The following is a 21904-nucleotide window of genomic DNA, read 5'->3' on the forward strand; positions in this document are numbered from 1 at the left end:
CCGGGGCCCTCTGGTGTCCCAAGCCAGTTCTTAACCAATGCACCACTCGGCTGGCCCCTTTTTCTTTTCTTTTTCTTTTATTTATTTATTTTTTAATGGAATTAGAGGAGGGGTACAGTGTTGGGGAATTGGGGAGGGGGACCAGCCAAGTTGTTGTTCTTCAGTCTTAGTTGTCTGCAGCTCGTGGCCTCTAAGCTCAAGGTGCTGTGTTACAACCTCAGTTGTGGGTGGGCGTAGCCACCATCCCATGCGGGAGTCGAAGCAGCCGCCTTGTTAAGGGTGCAGGCTCTATCCACTGAGCCATCCGGGCAGCAGCTCAGCTCAAGATGCGGAGTTCAGTTTTAGTTGCGGGCAGGCGTAATTATTAGGAGCACGTGCTTTCACCACCTGAGCCATCCTGCCACCTGTTGACAGCTCAGCAGCAGCTCAGCTCGGGCACAGCGTCACTGGCCCATGTGGGAATTGAACTCGCGGCCCTATTGCTCAGAGCTCGGGCTCTTAAACTAACTCTTAACTAACTGAGCCACTTGGTCTGCTCAACAAAGTGAGTCTTAATCTTTGCTGGTGGAGGGTCTTGCTTTCCGTTTGTAAAAAACAACATCATGAAGTGCAATAAAGCAAAGTGCAATAAAATGAAGTATGCCTGTACTTTTTTCCTTCTAGTTATTTTAATACAAAAAAGTACTTTAGATTTCACAGAATGGCACACCCTTTATCACATGCGTGACTCTTCTCTCTCTCCCCTTTGGTGCTTAACTGTTTCATTGACTTTGTAGTTCATCTGTTTAACCTGGCTTGTTCTGAATGAAACCAAAAACATCCCTGTTGCAGTTACTTTTAACCAGCCCTGAGTTACAGGTGAAAGAACTTTGGCAAGTGTGGGTGCTATGCAGTGTAAAGTACAGGCAATCCTTTGTGTGATGGTGTGGAGCTGTGAAAAGGAATGTGCAAGTAGAAATCTTAATGATGAGAAAAATTATAATTTAATGACCTTTAAAAATTCTTGTCAGTGTTAAAAATTAAAATAGTTTATTGTCAATTGTAAAAAGTTATAGGAAATAAAAAAAGAGTAAACTAATATTTAGTACATTGTAATTTAAAACATTGGCAACATTAAGAATGTATTTCTTTGTAAAAAATGTATCAAAAATAGTTTGGACAGTACTTGTCTCCTATAATATACAGAACAAACATCTTTTTTATGCCTTTGCAACATGTCATAGGAGTATACTGCTTTCTAAGTTTGGATCAACTTCCAACATTTTATCCTATGTGCTTTCAATGTTGTGAAGTATCTTCAAGAGTTTCTTAAATGTGAAGATTTTAGCTGCCATAATTTCTGGGATGTCTTTTTGTCACAACCACTTTCCTCATTATGTTGATAAGTTTGCCTTCACTAATTTCCTCTGGCTGCATATCTAGTCTCTCAAATGACAGATGTGTCAATATTCCCATAGCCAGCTATTTCTTCTATAACACCATTTATATTTGACTTGAATTTCACTTTCATTGTTACCACTTTTCATATATTTACTGCACTTTTATCTTTGTTGTCCAATTCCCTCTTTTTATTACTATTTTTGTAAAATGTCACTATGATAACTAATTTGAACCATGGTGTTGGAGGACTTATGTTACTTGTGGTAGGTAACTGAAATTCATGTGTGAGTACTGTGCAAAGTTCAAGGACTGCTTGTATTGTGTCTGTTTTTCCTTTTGAGGTGGTTCTGAAAAAGCTTTTTCATAATGCTCATGTGGTGTCTTCTTCCCACTGGACCTGCCCATGTGCTGCGAACCATTGGCTGAAGGGGACGTGAAGGCAATGGCATGGGTGTGTTGCTCGGGCTTCTTAGAGGGGATGAGAAAACAAGAAAAGATAAGAATGAAGTACTGGACCTACTGTTAGGGGATATTTTCAGTGTCATTTGCCCCAAATCTATCTGGAAGGTAGCCTCCTAGTCTTCAATCCCAAGTAAAGGGAAGTTAGTATCTGATAATGAAGCATTATCTCCAAATCTATAAGGAATTGGGAATGATGCTTCGTGTTCTCAAGGATTGCTTTGCTTGTTTCTTTTTGGCATTTAAGTCAAAGTGAGCAGGTCTTTTTTTTTTTTTTTTTTTTTTGCTTGCTTTTGTGTTGAGCAGGCAGTCACCTAGTCACAAGTGTTTTCTGAATTTTGATCAGTCAGTGGGGCACGTGAGGCACCCTTGGAGACCACCAGTCATCTAGGACCACAGCTAGAGCCGCTGCTGTGATGGAGGCATTTCCTTTGCATCCCAAGTACCAGAAGATGTACCTTTCTTTTCTTATTCTTCTTTCAGTATAAGAGGAGGTATTGGGAAAGTTTTAGTATGTGATAATTTAGGAGGAGATCATTTGTTAATGTGCTTTTGATACCACTTCCAAAACAAATGCTATATGTCCAAATTTAAAATTTAAATAGTACATTTTTTATGGTACAGACAAAATTTCAGTAACATTAATGAAATGCCAAGTAGAGGAAAGGCAAAACTATACCCACACTTTTTCCACCTCCACAAATCTGGTGTCATTTAACTTGTTTAACCAGACATTTGTTAGCTTTGGCTTTGGTACTTGGGAAGAGTGCCTCAAAGCTATGGTCCCTGCCTTCATGGGTTTGCAGTCATGTAGGAGCAGACACTAAACAGAAATAAAACAAAAATTATGTGATTGCAAATGGTGATAAAAAGTAACCAGTAACCATTTACTGACCATTTTAACATGTACTTATGCAATTTTTTCATATCTGGTCATATCGTTACAGTTTTGTAGTCTGCTTTTTTTGGTATTCTTTTTAAAAGTTAACCCATAAACTCAAATCCAAGGGTCATACATAAATGTGAACACTAGTGTTTGTCCAGTTTTTTAAGTTTATGCTGAGTTGTTCCTGCCACGCATTGCATGATTTGGCTTCTGTTAAGTCTCAGGGTGATTCTTGTCCGGGGAGCAGAATCTGAGGAGAGCTTTTAATTCATTATTCTAATGAAAGACTTGAATTTATAGATTTTATATGTGACTTTATTAAGTTTAATATATGAATGTGATCTTTAGTATTTGGTAAACTACGTGTCAGTCTTTTGCCTGGTTTTTAATATCGACATGTCAGAAACATGGCATCAGCAGGCTTTGAAGGATATTTCTAGTTACATAACACTAAAAATAACTCATATTTATTGATACTTGATCAAGGATGGACATTTTGCTAAGCATATAACAGGCTCATATAATTGTATTTCTCATTTAATCTCACTCAATTCTGAAACACTTTATGAAGTATAGATACTGTTATTTTCCCCATTTCATTCATGAAGAAATATAGGCTTAGAGAGGTTACCTAGTTTAGATTGAAGCCAGGTATGTCTGTCTGATGCCAAAGCTGTGGTCTAGGCAATATTTACTCTGAAAGCATTTCTGGAGAAATGGAAGAACACTCAAGTAAAATTCTAGAACCATTGGATTCTTGAGAATAGCCTCACTGAACAAAACTGAACCTACAGTCTTTTCCATCGGGGGGTGGTGATAGGGAGAGGATTTCTGGAGAAATCACTGTGAATATACCACAGAGAAGTTGGTATAGCTGTGGAATGTTAAAAAGCAGACAGCTAACACTGGCTTTCGCTGTCACAGTGCTGTGGCAAAGCACAGCACAGACAACCAAACCACGACTTAATGCAGGTTTTCTTCTGAACACTTAATTTTTTATAAAGTGTTTTCTCATCACTCCCATTTCCATTTGATTCAAACCAACAAACAAGTGCAGAAGCCCTGCTGCGCACGAGGCGCTGGATTAGATATTTACGAAGGCAAAGGTGACTAACCTGGCTTCTACTCTGAAGGGTCTTGATGTCAGACGTGATGGTTAGTACCCAAAGTGAAACAGAAGCTAAGTTAAATGGGGAAGTCAAGGAGATAGCACTTAATTCTGATTGGGAGATTGGGAAGGGCTTTAGGAAGGATGTGGCATTTGGTCACAGCCTTAACTATGAAGAGGATTTTGGCGTGTGTGCACGTACCTGCACCTGCGTGCGAGCATGGCGGCCACAGGGGAGCAAGTGGCTGCTGGCTGCATAATCAGGAGACAAGGGTATAGGAATGGCATTCTGTTGAGAGAAAGCCTAAGTAGGAGCACAGAAATGAGAAGCTTGCGACATGTTGGGAAACAGAATAGTCAGATTGGATGAGGCTCAAGGTTCGTTAGGTTGTGAAATGAAGCTGGACAGGTAGTTTAGAATCCACGGGTCCAGGTTCTAGTTACCACTTACTGAGTGCGTCCTACATTCCAATTGCAACCAGTGAATTTGGATTTTTTTTTTTGATGGGAAAGTATTTTGAAAGCTTTTCTTTTTTTATGTTTGTAACACTCATTACAAAACTTGGAACAATACAAAAATTAACATAGTAAAAATACTCATCTTGAATTTCTTTCCAAAGAGGTAATAACTTCTAGCAATTTAGTGTGTATGCTTCTGGACTTCTAATTATGCATATATAAATAGATACATATTTCTTTCAAAGGTGGGATTATAAAGCCTAGAGTGCTCTATAGCGTATTTGATGAATTTAAGAATATAACATGTTTCTGTACCAGTGAGTTCAGATGACCTCATTCTTTTAAAGACTGTACCAATTCATTACTTGGATATAAGAATTTTTCCAGCAAGACCGCTAGGATAGACTTTTAGTTTATTTCCAGTTTTTTATTGTTACAAACAATGAGGTAGTAAACATTCTTGTATATTTATACATTTATTTCTGTGGGAGAAATATTTAGAAATAAAATAGCTGGATCAGGGTTTTACAATTTAACATTTTCATTTTGCCACATTGTCCTTCAATAGATTATAATAATTTGTTTCCCTTCATAGTGCCCATAACTATTCTTCATAATTTTTAACCTTTTAAATTTTATTGAGAAAATGTTTTAGTTTGTTTTTTTGATTATTAATGATGGGGAAGCATATTTTCATAATTTTGTTGGCTATTTACATTTTCTTTTTGGGAATTGCTTGGTTCTGTTTTACAATTTTCAAAAAAATTTGATGTACTTTTTTTAGGTTGTCTTGTAAGTACCCTCTAAAATATGGGTAGTAACCCTACATTATAGTTACTAATTTATGCATTCTTCAAATAGTTGAGTTGCTGCAGTGTACTGGTATTGGGAACAAATATTGGTGAATAAAACAGGTATGGATCTTAACGTCTCCTAGGGGGACATACCGACAATGGTTAAATGCTCAACTATAGAATTAAAATTGTGATCAGCGTGTGGAAACAAGAGGGTCTAATCCTAGGCTGGGGGACTGGAACACAGCTGGACATTTCCTAGAAATGAGGAAGATCAGATGACTTTGAGGCAAAGACAGCTCAAGGAGGCAAGAAGGAACTAAGCAAAGGGCAAATGATGGAGCTGAGGGTGGACAGGCAGATGGGGTCCAGAACTTGTGCTGTTGGAGAGTTTGGAGGACTTAGAGGCTGGAGAGCGGCAAGATGAAATTGAAATTTGCACTTTATAAAATGACTTCCTTAGTGTAGAAGTGGGAAGGAGCACTGCAGGGAGAATAAATGGGGAATGGGGAAGAAGGTAGTGTCACAGGAAGCAGAAGCCGCAGGTCTCTAAGGAGGAGGTGCTTCAAGTCAGTGGTGGCCACTTCGTGGTGGAGGAAACAGGGTATGTCAGGAGGGATGTCCCCCCTGCCCCCAGAAGCCATGTTAATGTTTTGTCTGGTTCTTCTTAGCTGTAGTTTGGTCCAGTGGCCTGTAATGATTCTGCTTATTTAGACAGGTGGTTTGCGTTTTTCCTGTAGTTGAGCAGCAATGATTTTTTCTGCTGTTGTGCCAGCCTCCTTTTGCAAAATAGAAGTTTTATAGCATGTAATCTTGACTTTTTTTTCAACTCCCAGAGTAATTTCAAAGCCCTAATTAGATACTTCCTCTCTCCAAACTGCCAGTACTTTTTACATTTATTAACTTAAGGTAGAAAGGTGTATTTTATCTGTATGTATTTTATCAAGGTTGCAATAAATTGTTATGCTGTAGTTAGGCTTGCTAGTTGTCTGGGTTATGTTCTATATCTTTGGATTTTGTCTAGTTCTTAACCATTTTCAGTGTAAGCTACCATAAATCTTGAATCTAATTGTTTGCCTGATAACCTTTTTGATAAATGATCGTAAATAAAACAACCTTCTCAGGCTAAAAAAGTAAAAGATTTGGGAGAGTCCTTGTAATTCAGGTGATATTGGTTTGTATATTTTGTACATAATTATGTACAAAACAACATTGATACAAAATGATAGGCACTCCTTAAAGTTTTTGTTTAAATTTTAAATATGTTGCTGTGTGAATACATATATAAGTATTTCTTATTCTTCTTTCTGCTCTCTATTAATTGGGTTTTTTTTTTAGTCTCATGAATTTAAATGACATTTGAGTTACAGAAGTTTAAAATCTGCAGAAGCAATTAGCAACTTTTGATTTATGTTTTAGTAGATAAGTAGATTCAATCTGGTCATTTTATTCTCAGAAGATAAGAGTTCTGATGAAAGAAAGGTTAGAGAAACAATGCATGCAAAGTAGCCAAATAGATTGAAAGAATAATTACCTTATTGATTAAAATTTAGGAGTAGATAGCAAGCATCTCTCTGAAACCTCTTCTAAGATTAAAGAGAAAATTAGAATGAAGTGCAGCCTGTTTTTAACGAATCCGATCATATTAGACAGTCTCAGCAGGATTTGAGTTTTCGTGTTTTGAGAAAATGAAGAGGCAGGCAAAATATTTTATTGACATACTGAATTTTATAAAATCCTTTAAAAATAAGTGAGAAAAATGTTGGAAAAGGTTGGCTTTCCCCCCCACTTTCCCCATGACTTAGAAAAGGCCACCTTTCTATCCAGAGAGAAACCCCACTTTGTCATTCTTTTGCTCCCACTTGCGGTGCTTTACTGGCACATCTGTGTTATTTGGTGATATCTTTTTAGGCCTTTCTCAGAGTAGACCTTTATGGTCTTTGAGGTTCTGTCATGTCTTTCAGGCTGATCATATCATATAGTATTAATGTTTATGGTAGTGTACTTTTCTAGCATAAATTAATTTTTAATAATTTACCTATGCTAGTTAATTATTGGATTTCTCGTTGGAGTAATTTCATTTTTCCAGTGGTTTTACGATGAGGGGTAAGTAGGGCAGGGACCATGCGCCAGGCTCTAAGCTTTGTGCCCCCTGTGCATGTTGTAAACCCAGAGGGTGGAAGCAGCTGATCATTTAGAATTTTGCCTGTTGGAATAATACTAATTTATCTATGTTTTGTTATTTATAATGTATATTTTAACTTTTTGAATAGGTGATATATTCACAGAGTTAAAAATTCAAAAGATAAGAAAAGTTAACAATTCAGTTTAAATATTACTATGTATAAACCATATTGAGAGTTATTTCTTTTAAATTCTTCCATCTGTTTACAGTAAACTGGTTTTGACTCACATCTTTAAATGATGCTTTTAGACCTTGTGTATTGGCCTTTCTTTGACACTGTCTTTTAGTTCATATTTTTCTGAATGTTTTTTTGCTGTGACTAAGGTGTAACCAGTTTTTAAATATTCTACATATGCTCCATGTAATTATGAGGTTCAAACTTAGTTTTATTTATTTATTTATTTATTAAAGATTTTATTGGGGAATCGAGGAAGGGGAACAGACAAGTTGCTGTTCTTTTGTTCTTCAGTCTAGTTGTGGAGGACGTCGCTTCACTGGCCCATGTTGGCATTATCATTGTGCTCTTCCCGGCTGAGGCAACTGGATAGCCGGCGACTGGACAGCCGCTCATGGTGGCTCTTGGCAGCTCACTCCGGCTGCCGGCCGCTCACGCTGGCTGCCAGCCACTCATGATAGCTCATGGCAGCCTATGCCGTCACTGGCGACTCATACGGCAGCCCAGCTCCAGGTCAAGCTGTTGTTCACCATCTTAGCTGTAGAGGGCGCAGCGTCACTGGGCCCTAATGTGGGATCCGAACCGGGGCCCTGCTGCTCATAGCTGGGGTCCCAAGCCAGCTCTTAACCAACACGCCACTCGGCCGGCCCAAACTTAGTTTTTAAAGTGCAGCTTTACAAAGCAACATGGTGTCTCTTGGGAGATGACTAGTTTGGGCCAAGTTTTAAAGTCCTCTAGGAGTTTAGCTCTTATTTTCTTCCCACTTATTCACATAATTAAAAAAAATTATCAAGGAATTTTCAAATGTACACAAAGTATAATACAATAGGAATCCTTAGATATATGACTCTTAAAATATAGATCTAGATTCATAAGGATCATTACCTGTTTCAAAATAGAAGTATTCCCCTACCCCCATCCTTCCCTGCCCCCAAAAGCCTTAACTACAGATTCACTAGTCATTAGTTAAAGACAAAAATGTAATATTTGGTCTGATATGGAAAGGTCTCCAAGATAAATTAAGTGAAAAAAATAAAGTTCAGCACTGTGTATATTGTATACAGCTTTTATTTTTTTTAAAAAGGAAAATAAAATACATATTCATGTTTGCTTATATATGCCTAAAGTCACTTTGGAAGGATACAGTAAAACCAATAAAATGGTTACCTGAGTTACTAGGAACATGGAAGGAGTTTGAACTTTACCTTTCTGAATTTGTTTGCTTGTTTACTTTTTTGAACCATGTGAGAGTATTAAAAATGAATTTAAAATGTATTTTAAAATAAATTGATTAAAACAGTCATTTAAAAATTTATTTAAAAATGTACAATTTGGAAATATAGCACAATAATGGTTATTTCCCCAGGAAAATCTACATTTAGGTGGAAGGTTCTTTGACTGTGGCAAATAGCTCGTGGACTGATAGGTATGAGAAATATGCTTTAAAGACTCCCTTTTTATGCCTACGCTGAAATGGCAGAGAGCTTATTTTATTGTAACCTTAGTTTTCCTTTTCTTACCTCCCCCCCCACCCCCTGCCTTTTTTAAAAGGCTGGTGGGGTAGCAGGTGTGTCTGTTGACTTGATATTATTTCCTCTGGATACCATTAAAACGAGGCTGCAGAGTCCCCAAGGATTTAATAAAGCCGGTGGTTTTCGTGGAATATATGCTGGCGTTCCTTCTGCTGCTATTGGATCCTTTCCTAATGGTAAAAATTATATTGATATTTTCACTGCTATAAAGCCAAGACAATAGGATTTATTTTCAGAATGGTAATGTGGTGTTACCCCATATAGAATTTCTTATGCATTGTGGCTTATCTTCTGAATTTGTTTTCTATTCATTAACCCCATTACTTTTGAAACAGCTGTAGAACCTATTCCATTGTATTTGTAATAGAAAAAAATATGAGCAATCTTTTAAAAATGGTTTTTGTTAAAATTCCCAGTTAGAATCCTTAAAGTATTCAAACATTGATTGTGATGCCTTGGAGCTGAGTTTCTCAACCTCGCCTGCACATAAGTAGAATCGCTTGGGAAGCTTTAAAAATTACTGATCATGTGTCACTCCCAGAAGTTTAATTGGTCTGGGCTTTGCCTGAGTATCAGGGGTGTTAGTAGCTTCCCAGGTGATTCTGGTGTGAAGCTGAGTTTAAAAACTGCTGCCTCAGAGAGTCTCCTGGAGCAGAGGAATCCAAGAGGCGTTAAACCTCCCCATCTTAACTGAATCGCTCTGAGATGATGCAGCCAGTTCCTGCTAATCCCCTGGATACCCTCCTTCCAGGGTCTTGCTTTTGTTTGGGATTTGAAATCACATTATATGATGTATGGCCTTCGTATTCTAGAATCAGTGTCATCTGTTTTACTTAATCTACTTGCTGGTATACCTTTTTCAGACACTTCATTTTAATTGTTTACTGATGCTTTAAGTGGCATTCAAAAGCAAACCAAGCAAACAAAAAACCTCAGTCAGTCAGTCAGTCAGTCAGTCAGTCAGTCTCTCAGTCTCTCTCTCTCTCTCTCTCTCTCTCTCTCTCTCTCTCTCTCTCTCTCTCTCTCTCATAGGACCTCTGCTCTAGGTCTTAAATTTAGATTCTTAAATTCTGGGGTTTGATTTCTTTTTTCTCAGGATAATTCATGAGAAATTCTTTCATGTTCCCTTGACATTTAAATGTCCATCTATGTCCATCTGTGAGCACAGCATTCATATAAAGATTTGTAGTGCACAGAGAAAAATCGTGTTTCGATGCCTTTGTTTCTTTCTCCTCTCCCTCCTCCTCCAGTCGTCCTTAGAACAGCAAACTGTTTTGAGGTTCTCCTTGAACTTCCATTGTGTTAATACTTTCCGTAATTGATTATAGCACGTTGAGCACCCACTCAGTGCTAAGCATAGCTTTATATGTGGGAGAGGGACAGTGGTTCCTAAGTTTGACCACATTGCAATCGCCTGATCACCTGAAGAGATTAAAAAAAAAAATCTGTGTCACACTTCCAGAGATTGTGATTTAATTGGGCTAAGGTTCCCAGGTGATTTTAATATACAGACAAATTTGGGAATTGCAAAGGAATATGTTGCTAGGTCCCTATCTTTTGGTCATCAGTTTTTATGGTGTCTCCCTCAATACTCTAAAGAGCTTTTATTCTCACATATTGCACCTAGGAATTACTGTTGATAGATGTAGTATTAGCGATAGCCTGTAGGGTACGTGGTGCTGCCTTAAGCTCACAGAACTAGTTTAGATTCTTGCCAGCAGATTACATACAGAATGTGATTTTGAACTTTATTGTGTGTGAGAAAGTGGTGTTCTTGCTAGGCTTTTCTTTTTTGCCATCCACGGAACATCAATGAATGGGAGATGCTGGATAAGTAGTCAAAGTGCCACGATTTCAGAAATGGTCTTTTTTGTTTTTCTGTAAGTTTTTGGTGAAGTGAAATTTCCCATGGAACCTCTTTTTCTTTTGCTGTTGGTTAAGGTTCTAGTCTGAGTAGTGTACCAATGTAACATTCAGTGGCCGTAGTCATTTTTGAGAACGTATTCTGCAGGGGTGAGGAGTTGGGGATGGAAGGGACTCAGGATCGAAAGAGGAGGCAGAAAGATCTGTATTCAGAATCCTTACACCCTGTTTAGAAAGTAATGTGAAAAAACATAATAGCTTTTTTTTTTTTTAGATGAGCTGGAAGAGACTGCAGGTATCAGATAGCCCAACCCCCTTCTTTGTTGTAACTTGCCTAGATCCTCGTTTGGAACCTGATTGTGCCATCATTTCCAATTAGCAAGGGCTTTCTTGGGTGTCACCCAGGAGAGTTTGGGACTCACATTTCTAAAGGACTTTGTCTGTCATAAAGTAGCAATTAAATTTGACCAGGTCGAGGTGGTTTGCCATGAAAACCTAGAAACTTTGAACACTGTCTTTCTCCTTTCTCTCTGCGGGTGGGGGTGGGAGGGTGGATTTTGTAGCAGGTGGAACTTACAGCTGAATGCAATTGGCGATGTTCTAGCTGTACATTTAGTGAGTGGCCAAAGTAGGGAAAGAACCACAAATGGGAATAAGGCCCTGTATTCACCACATAAAATTGCTTGCATGGGTCATTACTCCAGGGGGACAGTGTGCTTCTTCACTTGTCCTGATGTTCATTTATTAACAGCCTGAGCAGCTATTACAAGCTTGTTGACTTTCTTTAACTGTGGATAACTAATTTTTACTATCAAACTCTTTTCCAAAGTGTTTCAGACTTCAATGTGACATGTTCAGATGTCCTTCAAAAGATGAGGTGGTCATTCATTTATCTTTCATGCCTTATCTTTTATGAAAGTGATAAACATCTTTTGATTAACAGTACATGGTAAGTCTTTAAGCCCTGTTGTGCAGCTAAGATTAATTCATGGTAATAATGGTAGCTTTTCTGAGATCTTGATTTCCAGTTTTAATTAAATAGTTGATTGTTTCCTTGATGTAAAGGTGAGTTGATGTAGTAAAAAGTATCCATGGTTATTTTGAATAAGCAGCAATAAAATATTGTTAGATGTTTTACTTAAAGTATATGTTTGCATAAATCAATGACGTTGATTATTTTATGACTGTATATAAAGATATTTGGATCACAGAAATTTATATCCCTTTGTAGAAAGCTTACTAAAAAATGTTAAGTGACTTGTTAATACAAAGTAGTAAATGCTAGGTTAGCTGTTAAGTTCCCTTGGGGCAGGTATCATGTCTTCTGCATTTTTGTAAGTCCAGGGTTAGGCATATAACATAGGCTCAGTAAATTCTGCAAGAGTTAGGGGTGGGGGGGAAGAGTATGTGTTTACTATCTTTATCTGTTATAATTTATTAATTGGAGTTGTAACTTTTCTGAGAAACGTTTTTCTTAACAGCTTGAATATATATTTAAACTTTGTGAAAGACTGGTTTGTTTCAAATTTCAGCTGCTGCCTTTTTTATCACCTATGAATATGTGAAATGGTTTTTGCACACTGATTCATCTTCATATTTGATGCCTGTGAAGCATATGTTGGCTGCCTCTGCTGGAGAAGTGGTAAGTAACAAGTTATGTGTATGAAATACTTCAGAAATGCAAATCATGCACATATCTTCAGTATAGATATTACTTCATTTTTTTAATGAAATAAAAGTTTTTTAAGTTATGAGAATCACAAATTCCAATAAATGTAAATAGATTAAACTTGATAATTAAAAGACAGAGCCTAATAGGATGAAAGAAAAACCCAGCTATGCGCTAATTACAGGAGACAGACGTAAAACATAATTATACAGAAAGAATAAAATTAAAGAGGTGGGAGAAACTATCCATGCTTATTGTGGTGGCTTTGTATTATGTCAGCATACCCGAGCTAGAGCTCCTTTTCCTAGAATTCCCTTTCCAAGACGGTTCTGGGTTGGGCTGGCCACAAGGGACATTTGCACAAGATTTGTAAGGAGGAAGTGAAGCAGCTGTGTTTATGCTCAGAAGGCTGGTGTGGAGTCAGGCACTGTTGCGGTTCATACACCTCACTGCTGATCTGTTGGCCTCAGGCAACGGCTGGGCCTCAAGCTCCTCTAAGTCCTCACTGGATCTTCTCCTGAAGCTTCTCTGAATTCTGAGACCAGATGTGTGGGTGCTGTAGTGGAAGGGTGCCCACTTACACTGCAGGTCACCCACATCATTGAGATTGGTGAGCGAGAGTGGGAGTTCCAGTCTGTTGTTGCTTTCCCCGTGTCACTCCATATTTCCTTGCCGATTGCCTGCCCCCAATTTCCGTCCCGACACTAGATACAGAGGCAACAGTTCTATATAAACTATTTAACCAGCTCCGACAGTTAATGCTCACATCCCTATGATAACCTCTTATTTTTATCATTCACAGTGGTTTTACTTCTCTGATCAACTCTGATACAGAAATACTAACTGGAAGAGCTGATAGAATAATGTTAATATCAGACAAAACAAGACTTAAAGCAAATAATGAGGAGACCATTGTAGAATGATACAAGGAACGATTCTCCTGAGAGATGTAATAAACCTGAATCTGGACCAAATATTATAGTCTCAAAATACCAAACAAAAATTGCCATAATTATAAGGAGAAATGAAGAAAATATAATCTTCCTTGGAGATACTCGCATCTATCTTTGAAAGTCTTTAAGACCAGACAGGCATAAATTTAAGACCATAGAAGATTTGAACAACGCAATAGCAAGGTTGATCTAATGAATATGTATAGAGCTTTGCAGCTAATAGTTAAAGAGTATTCATTTTATGAAGTATACTTAGAATATTAATACAAATCTATGACCCAGTAGTCCACAAAGCAACTTAAATAGTGTGGAGACAGTGTCATACAGATCATTTGGTTTCTGATTATAGTGAAACAAAATTGGAAAGCAATGACAAAAAGATAACCAATTCATTCTTACTGTGTGTTTAAAAAACTGTCCAACCCTCTCTTGTAAATCATGAGGCAAAAAAGAAATCATAATGTAAGTAATAAAAATAATACAGGGCTATTCTTTCTTTTTTCCCTAAACTGACACAGAGAAGGGTACCAGTAAAAGTTTCCTCACTCCCCTCACCCAATACTAAATGATTGTGAGCATCTTTTCATGTGCTTACTGATTATTTGCATATCTTCTTTGGAAAATGTGTAATCAGATTTCTTTGCTCATTCTTTAATTGGAAAGTCTTTTTGTTATTAAGTTGTAGGAGTTCTTTAAATATTCTAGATTCAAGCCTCTTATCAGACATAGGATTTTCAAAATTTTTCTCCCATTCTCTGCATCCCTTTTCACTTTCTTAATTGTGTCCTTTGAAGCACAAGTTTTTAATTTTGATGTCTAATTTATCTGTTTTATCTTACATTTCTTGTGCATGGTGTCATACCTAAGAAACCATTGCCTAATCTGAGATCATGAAGATTTATACCTATGGTTTCTTCCAAGAATTTTATAGTTTTAACTCTTGCATTTAGATCTTTGATCCATTTGAGTTAACTTTTGTATCTGGTGTGAGGTAGTGGTCTAACTTCATTCTTTTGCATGTGGATATCCATTTGACCCTATAATATTTGTTGAAAAGATTGTTCTTTCTCCACTGATTGGCCTTGGTACCTTTGTCAAAAACTAATTGACAATAAATGTGAGGGTTTATTTGTGGACTGTTGAGTCTGTTCTGTTGATCTGTATACCTGTCCTTATGCCAGTATGACACTTCCTTGATTACAGCAGTTTAGTAGTAAGTTTTGAAATCAGAAGTGTGAATCCTCCAGTTTATTCTCTATCAATATTGTTTTGCCTATTCTGGGTCCCTTGCATTTCCATGTGAATTCTATAATCAGCTTGTCAATTTCTGCAAAAAAGGCAACTGAGATTTTGATGGGGATTGCAGTGAATCTGCAAGTTAATCTGGAGAGTATTGCCATTTTAACATTAAATTTTCTAATCCATATATATGGGATGTCTTTCCATTTATTTAGATCTTAATTTCTAAGTTTTATAGTTTCAGAGTATAAGTTTTATACTTCTTTTGTTAATTTTATCCCTAATTTATTCTTTTTGATGCTATTGTAAATGGAATTTTTCTTAATTTCATTTTCGTTTCGTTCATTGCTACTGTGCCGAAATAAATTGATTTTTGTTTATTGATCTTGTATCCTGCAATGTTGATGAACTAATGAATTAGTTTTAAAGTTGTTTAATGGATTCCTTAGGATTTTCTATTTGGAAGATCATATTATCTGCAAATAGAGATAGTTTTACTTTTTTCTAACCTATGTGATTTTCATTTCATTTTCTTGCCTAATTGCTCTGGCTAGAAGCTCTAGTACAATATTGAATAAGGCTGGTGAGAGTGGACATTCTTATCTTGTTTCTGATCTTAGAGAGAAGATATTTAGTGTTTCACCATTAATATGATGTTAACTCACAGCTCATAGATGTCTCTTTCCAAGTTGAAGAAGTTGTCTTCTATTCGTAGTTTGTTGAGTGAATTTTATTTTTTAATTGTGAAGGGCTTTGTTAGTGCTCTTTGTTCTTGTATTGAGATAATCATGTGGTCTTCTTAATTTTACTGATATAGTGTAGTGTACTAATTGATTTTCAAATGTTAAACCACTCTTGCTTTCCTGGGATAATTCTATTTTTAATTTTTTTTTTTTTAAGATTTTTATTGGGGAATTGGGGTAATGGGAACAGTGCTGGAGAATTGGGGGAAGGGGAACAGACAAGTTGCTGTCCTTTTGTTCTTCAGTCTAGTTGTGGAGGACATTGCTTCACTGGCCCAAGTTGGCACCATCATTGCGCTCTTCCTGGGTGAGGCAGATCAGTCACCGGCTTCTGGACGGCCGCTCCCGGCGGCTGCTGGACGCTCACGCTGGCTGCTGGCAACATACAGTAGCCCATGGCAACCCACTGCCACAGGGGCTGCAGCCTACGCCGTCGCTGGCGACTCACGGCAGCCCAGCTCTAGGTTGAGCTGTTGTTCAGCATCTTAGCTGTGGAGGGCAGTGTCACTGGCCCTGATATGTGGGATCCGAACCGGGGCCCTCTGGCGTCCCAAGCCAGTTCTTAACCATCGTGCCACTCGGCCGGCCCCATATTTTTAATTTTTTGAGGAACCTTCATACTGTTTTCCATAGTGGCTGCACCAATTTACATTCCCACCAATAGTGTACAAGGGTTCTCTTTTCTCCACATCCTCTCCAACACTTGTTTCTTGTCTTTATGTTAATAGCTATAAAATAAATTTCTTGACCAAAGAAATCAGTTGTATAATTCCTCGAAGGGACTATTGAAAGAAATTAGCCTGCGAGACATTAAATTCACTGAAGGGTTTTTAATAAAATTTCCTTTTACCATTGGCTTAAAAATGATTTTGCAGAACCCAAGTTAACTCTGGATTAAAAAAAAAATTGCTTTCATAATTTACTGAAGTTGTATAAGTGATGGGACTAACAATATATTAACTTTTGAGCAGCAAAGAACATAAAGTAGTAGTTCCTTTTGTGAGCTATAGACCCCTTTAGGAATATAATGAGACGTATTGCTGTCTCTCCAATAAAGTGAACATATGGACATTTGCATACAATTTCTGAGGATTTTCATTCTTCTTACTCTTATCCAAAGTAAGAAATCCAGTGTTTGAATTCTATCTGAAAATTAGCTTAAACTGCAGTTTGAAAGCAATTGACACTTAATTAAAATCTTTTAACCTTGATTTAGATGTTTTTTTGTGATATTGTTCTGAAATTAGAAGCTCATTACATGCAGTTATTTTTGAGTATATTACTAAAGAATAACAAATTGTATGAGTTTCACTGTCTCTCAGGTTGTGAAAAATCTGCCGTTGCCTCTGTTTTAGAATTGCATGTTGCTTTCATTAAGCTTAAATATATTCTCATAAATTCAATATTTGGTTTACATTTTTAAGTATATTGCTGAGAACAAGCAGCAAATAGAATGTGGCTACTTATTTCATTTCACATAGGGCCATCTTGCCTGAAAGCAAGTTGGCCTTGTTGAATGACAGGCTTTCTTCAATTTATAAACTGTCTGTCTCTTAGACTTACCCAGAGTATGAGCATATAACATGATACAATGAGGCTGGGCAAATGAGAGCCGTTAGATTACTAATATTAACGATACATCTTTTCATTTGTAGAAAATAGTGTAATCTGTGCTTTAATATTTATAACTGACATTTTTAAAATACAGGAGACTTTTTAATGTAATACATTTTCTGTGATGCCTGGGGGACTTTAAGAGGAGAAGTTATCAGGTACATAGATTTAGTTCAAAGGTGAAACATCTCTCAATGTTGACTTTTAATTGATTTTAAATTCAGTTATGGTTTAGTATGCTGAAAAGATTGTCAAGTTTAAGAAGTTTGTGGAAATGTTGGTTCTGATGCTCCAATTATCTTTCTTTAAAAACTTCCCCAAACCATTTAATATCAGTTTTCTCAGTAAATGCTTGAGAAGTGTTTGTACCATTTTCCTGTTTTAGTAACTTCTTTTAGTTTCATAGAGCATAAACTTTAGGTTTCAGATTCATACAAGTGTGGTTGCTTAAAGTAAGGGAAAAAAAGGAAACGGGTGAATTTAGGAGAAACTAATTTTCATAAGTAAAAAAGGAATAGAAAATAAAAATTGTATAGCTGACAATGCAGAGAAAATAAGAAATAGTTTAGTGCAGTCATTGTTCTGTACACATTGGTTTTGACATAAGGTTATGTTGCAGACAGATTTCTTAGAAACAATAACTTATGAATGTGCCCACAATTACTTTGTGGCAGCAACTATAAGTGTATGAAAGAAACTTAGAAACAAAAGAACCCTGCCATAATAACCAATCCCTGTAGCAGCAGCTTGATTAAAATTTAATGATGAATCAATAAAACTATAATTACAACCTTCTACCTTATGTTTGTAATTTGGAATACAATAATATTGGTCAAGTAAGATTTAATATGTAACAACAGTAAGAAGAGTCCCGTTTGTGCCATTTTTATTAGCAAGTTTGCTGTACCAAATCCCTAAATCCCTACCTCAATTATTTTACACTCAGTTTTCATCAGACACAGAAAAGGTCCTGTGAGAAGTAGAATCTGTAATTAGATCGGAAGGGTTGGGGAAGGTTTACTTTAACAAACAGATGCTGTAACATTGCAGTGGTAGTGATTTCTTTTTAAGGCCTTAAGATTTGATTTGTCCCCAATCTTCTCCAACTTTTGTCATTAGTTCATGTTGTTTCCAGAAATGAAAGAACATAGAAATTTCTTTGCAGCCAAAAGCAGCCACTGTGAATTGAACGTGTGCATGGGTGATGTGTGGATGCCCTCACACACATAGATGCTGGTAGGTTATCCTTCCCAGCCTCATTCTATAATAGCTTGGGTACGAGAAATCTAGGAAATAAACATCATGTTTTGTAAATGCTTTCCTGACAGCCTCTAATAGCACTTTCGCAGGTGTGGACCAAAGAACACCTACTTTGGAATCCATTGCCTGGGCAGCTGTTTACAAATGAAGGTTTTGGGAGATGGTGCCAGGGGCCCTGCGTTTCAAACAAGATCCCTAGATGGTTCTAGTGCTCACTGATACCGAAGTACCACTGAATTAGGACTATCAAAAAATTTAATTTCTACCCCAGCAGTAAACATTTTTACAGCATTTGCTTGGCAGTCCCATGCATAAAAATATTTTACTAGGTACAGGACATGGAGTGCCACGCGTTGATTCTTTTAGACCTACTAAAATTCCGAGTTTAATAAACTGGCTGGTTTTGGGGGTGGCAGTATACGGAGATATGTAGTTTTGGATTTTGAAGTTAGGGTGCATGTGCACCCAGCTCTGACAGTTTCTTCAAGGCCCATGCTGTTGGAAGAGCCTTGAAAGTGAGGGCAACTTATGCTACAGGTTAGCTACTTTAGCAACTAACAAGGTCAGTGGGCCTCTGTGAGTGTGTAAGTATACCAAAGTGTTACGGCAATTTTTGGAAAAGTGATTACAGGGTACAGTGAGAGCCCGAAGGGAAAGGAATGGTCAGTTTTTTTCTGGGTTGGAGTGGGCAGATGGGTGTTGATTCAGGGAAGGCTTCCTAGAACCGCTAATCCTTGAGCTGTATTTTAGAATATGACTATTTGTTAGGTGTGTTGGTGCAGAGGGGTATTGAACTTATGGAAAGCCTTTGTTAGACATTTTCAAGTTCCCAAAGGAGCATAGCTGTGACTGGGTCATGCAATGAGGTGGCGTGGCATGGTTGGGGACAGCTGGAGGGTTCTCACTTGCTGTGGTAAAGAGTTTGGCTGTTATCCTTTGAAGGGCTGAGCAGAAGAGCAGCATGTGTAGGTGTTTTAAGAATGCCTGCTGGCAGCTGTGTGGAGGTGAGCATGGTGTGTGAATGGAGAAATCCCCTGAGATGGATGCCAAGCCTGCAGGAAGGAAGGGGCGGGGGAATGCAGAGGGAGGTGAGTTCAGGAGATGTTAAAGAGGTGGAGCTGGCAAAAAGATGGCAGTTGTTCTTTGAAAAGCCCTGCCACAGTGTTCCTTCAGGGCCTGTCATCACAGATGCCGTCGTTAGCCTGTTGTGTCTTTGTGTGTTATGCACATGCTTCAACTCTCCGATGGACTTGACTGAGCCAAGTTCAGTAAGCACACCCAGCTTTCCAGCTCTCCTGGCCGCCTGAGTCTGAGCTAAGATTCACACAGCGGAAGGAGAGGAAGGAGAGGAAAGGCAGGGCCCGGGGGAGGGTCAGGGCTTGGCATGAGGCGTGTGGTGATGGCCCGTTTCATTTAAAGTTCAAGCATGAGTGTGCTGAGAGAGTTTTCAGGGAGGCTCTTCTAAAGGGACATGGACCGCCCTGACCTCTGACACATTTCAGATAGTTTTCTGTTTTATGGACTTTCTTTTCTTTCTTTAATGTAGTATGCAGCATTATTTCAGATGCTATTAATTCATGATCTTAGGACAGTGCATTTTATTGATTATCTTATTTAGTTAGCAGACAAGAGGGAAAGGAAACTTTTTATTTAAGAGCGGTGTCGGTTTTTGGAAAACAGTTCAATTATCTTCAGCTTTATAGACACAATGAATATGGTTTTCACATAGGATGATGAAGTTGAAGAAACCATTTCAAGCCACAAGAGTGTCACCTGGTCAGCTATTGCCACTACATTGTAAATGGAAAAACTGACACTTCGCTCCAAGGACCAAACTACTGAAGTTAGGATTAGCCACTTCAGTGCGAGTCTGCACTTCCTCAGGGACAAATCTTCAGTTTTTAAGATACTACTTTGTTAAGATTTGGGTTTTGGTAGCATAATGAATTAAATGCCACTGTCACAAATTTGCTTTGATTTGTGATTATATACTGTCAACCTTAAAATTAAACAACAACGGTTATCGAGCAACAAATGAGTTTGTTTAGGAATAGCAGAGGAGTTGTAATTTGGGGCATGGAACCTATAGGCAAGTCCGAAGAGACAAAAGGGAGGTCAGCTTTTAGTGGGCCCCAGGAGGAGTTTGGGGAGGGTTGGGTTTTTATTTTAAAATTTCTTTTTAAAATTTATTTAATTAAATTTACTGAGGTCACATTGGTTAATAATATTATATAAGTTTCAGGTGTACAACTCTATAATACATCATCTGTATATTCCATTGTGTGCTCACCACCTGAAGTCTAGTCTTCTGTCGCCATACATTTGACCCCCTTTATCCTCTTCATCTTCCCCCCACCCCCTTCCCCTCTGGTAACCACATTATACTGTTGTCTGTGACTGAGTTTGTTTCGTTTGTTTGTTTTCTGTTTTATATTCCACATATTAGTGAAATCATTTGCTTCTTTTCTTTCCTGTCTGACTTATTTCATTTAGCATAATACTCTCAAGATCTATCCATGTTGTTGCAATTGGCAGTATTCATTTTTTATGGCTAAATAGTATTCCGTTGTGTATATATACCACATCTTCTTTATCCAATTACCTGTTGAAGGACGCTAGGTTGTATCCATGTCTTTGGCTATTGTGAATAATGCTGCAGTGAACATGGGGGTGTATATATCTTTATGAATAAGTGTTTTCAAATTTTTGGGGTAAATACCCAGAAGAAAGATTGCTGTGTCATATGGGAGCCTTGTCCTTAATTTTTTCAGGAACCGCCATACTGTTTTCCATAGTAGCTGCACCAATTTACATTTCCACCAGCAGTGTGTGAGGGTTCCCTTTCCTACACAGCCTCTCCAACATTTGTTATTACTTGTCTTGTTGGTAATAGTCATTCCAACAGGTCTGAGGGGGTATCTCATTGTTGTTTTGATTTGCATTTCCCTTATAGCTAGTGAGGTTGAGCATCTTTTCGTTTATCTGTTGGCCATCTATATGCCTTCTTGGAAAAAATATCTTTCCAAGTCCTCTGCCCATATTTTAATTGTATTGTTGTTGAGTTGTATAAGTTCTTTGTATATTTTGGATATTAACCCCTTAGCAGAGGTATCATTTGCAATACCTTCTCTCATTTGGTTGGTTGCCGTTTTGTATTGTTGATGGTTTCTTTTGCTGTGCAGAAGCTTTTTAGTTTGATTTAGTCTCATTCATTTATTTTTGCTTTTATTTCTGTTGCATAACTCAGAAGTTATTTCTGTTACAAAAACACCTCTGAGACCAAGTTCTAAAGATTAATGCTTATGTTTTCTTCTATGTATTTTATTGTTTCAGGTCTTATATTCAAATCTTTAATCCATTTCAAGTTAATTTTTGTATATGGTATCAGAAGCAGTCTAGTTTCATTCATTTTTAAAGATATTTATTAAAATATAACTAGCATACAATATTTTACTAGTTTTAGATGCACACCGTAGTTATGCAACATTTATATACCTAAAGAAGTGTTCATGATAAGTCCAGCAACCATCTGACACTGTACCACGCTATCACATTATTATTGATTATAGTCCCCATGCTGTACAT

At 37.5% G+C, this 21904-nt stretch overlaps 1 protein-coding gene across 4 annotated transcripts in view; it reads left to right on the forward strand.

Annotated features, from left to right (window-relative positions):
- Positions 1-21904, forward strand: part of SLC25A26 (solute carrier family 25 member 26) — a 149172-nt gene that overhangs the window by 4317 nt on the left and 122951 nt on the right. For 3 of the 4 annotated variants that reach the window (XM_019652057.1, XM_019652058.1, XM_019652056.1), the window contains exons 2-3: positions 8998-9154; positions 12374-12483. In XM_019652057.1, the coding sequence (XP_019507602.1) occupies positions 8998-9154; positions 12374-12483 (267 nt within the window). Of the gene's footprint in view, positions 1-8812; positions 8873-8997; positions 9155-12373; positions 12484-21904 lie in introns of all 4 variants that reach the window. The other variant, XM_019652059.1, reaches the window with a different exon arrangement.

This window comes from Hipposideros armiger, unplaced genomic scaffold (assembly GCF_001890085.2).
Source record: "Hipposideros armiger isolate ML-2016 unplaced genomic scaffold, ASM189008v1 scaffold_172, whole genome shotgun sequence".
Taxonomy (NCBI): Eukaryota; Metazoa; Chordata; class Mammalia; order Chiroptera; family Hipposideridae; genus Hipposideros; species Hipposideros armiger.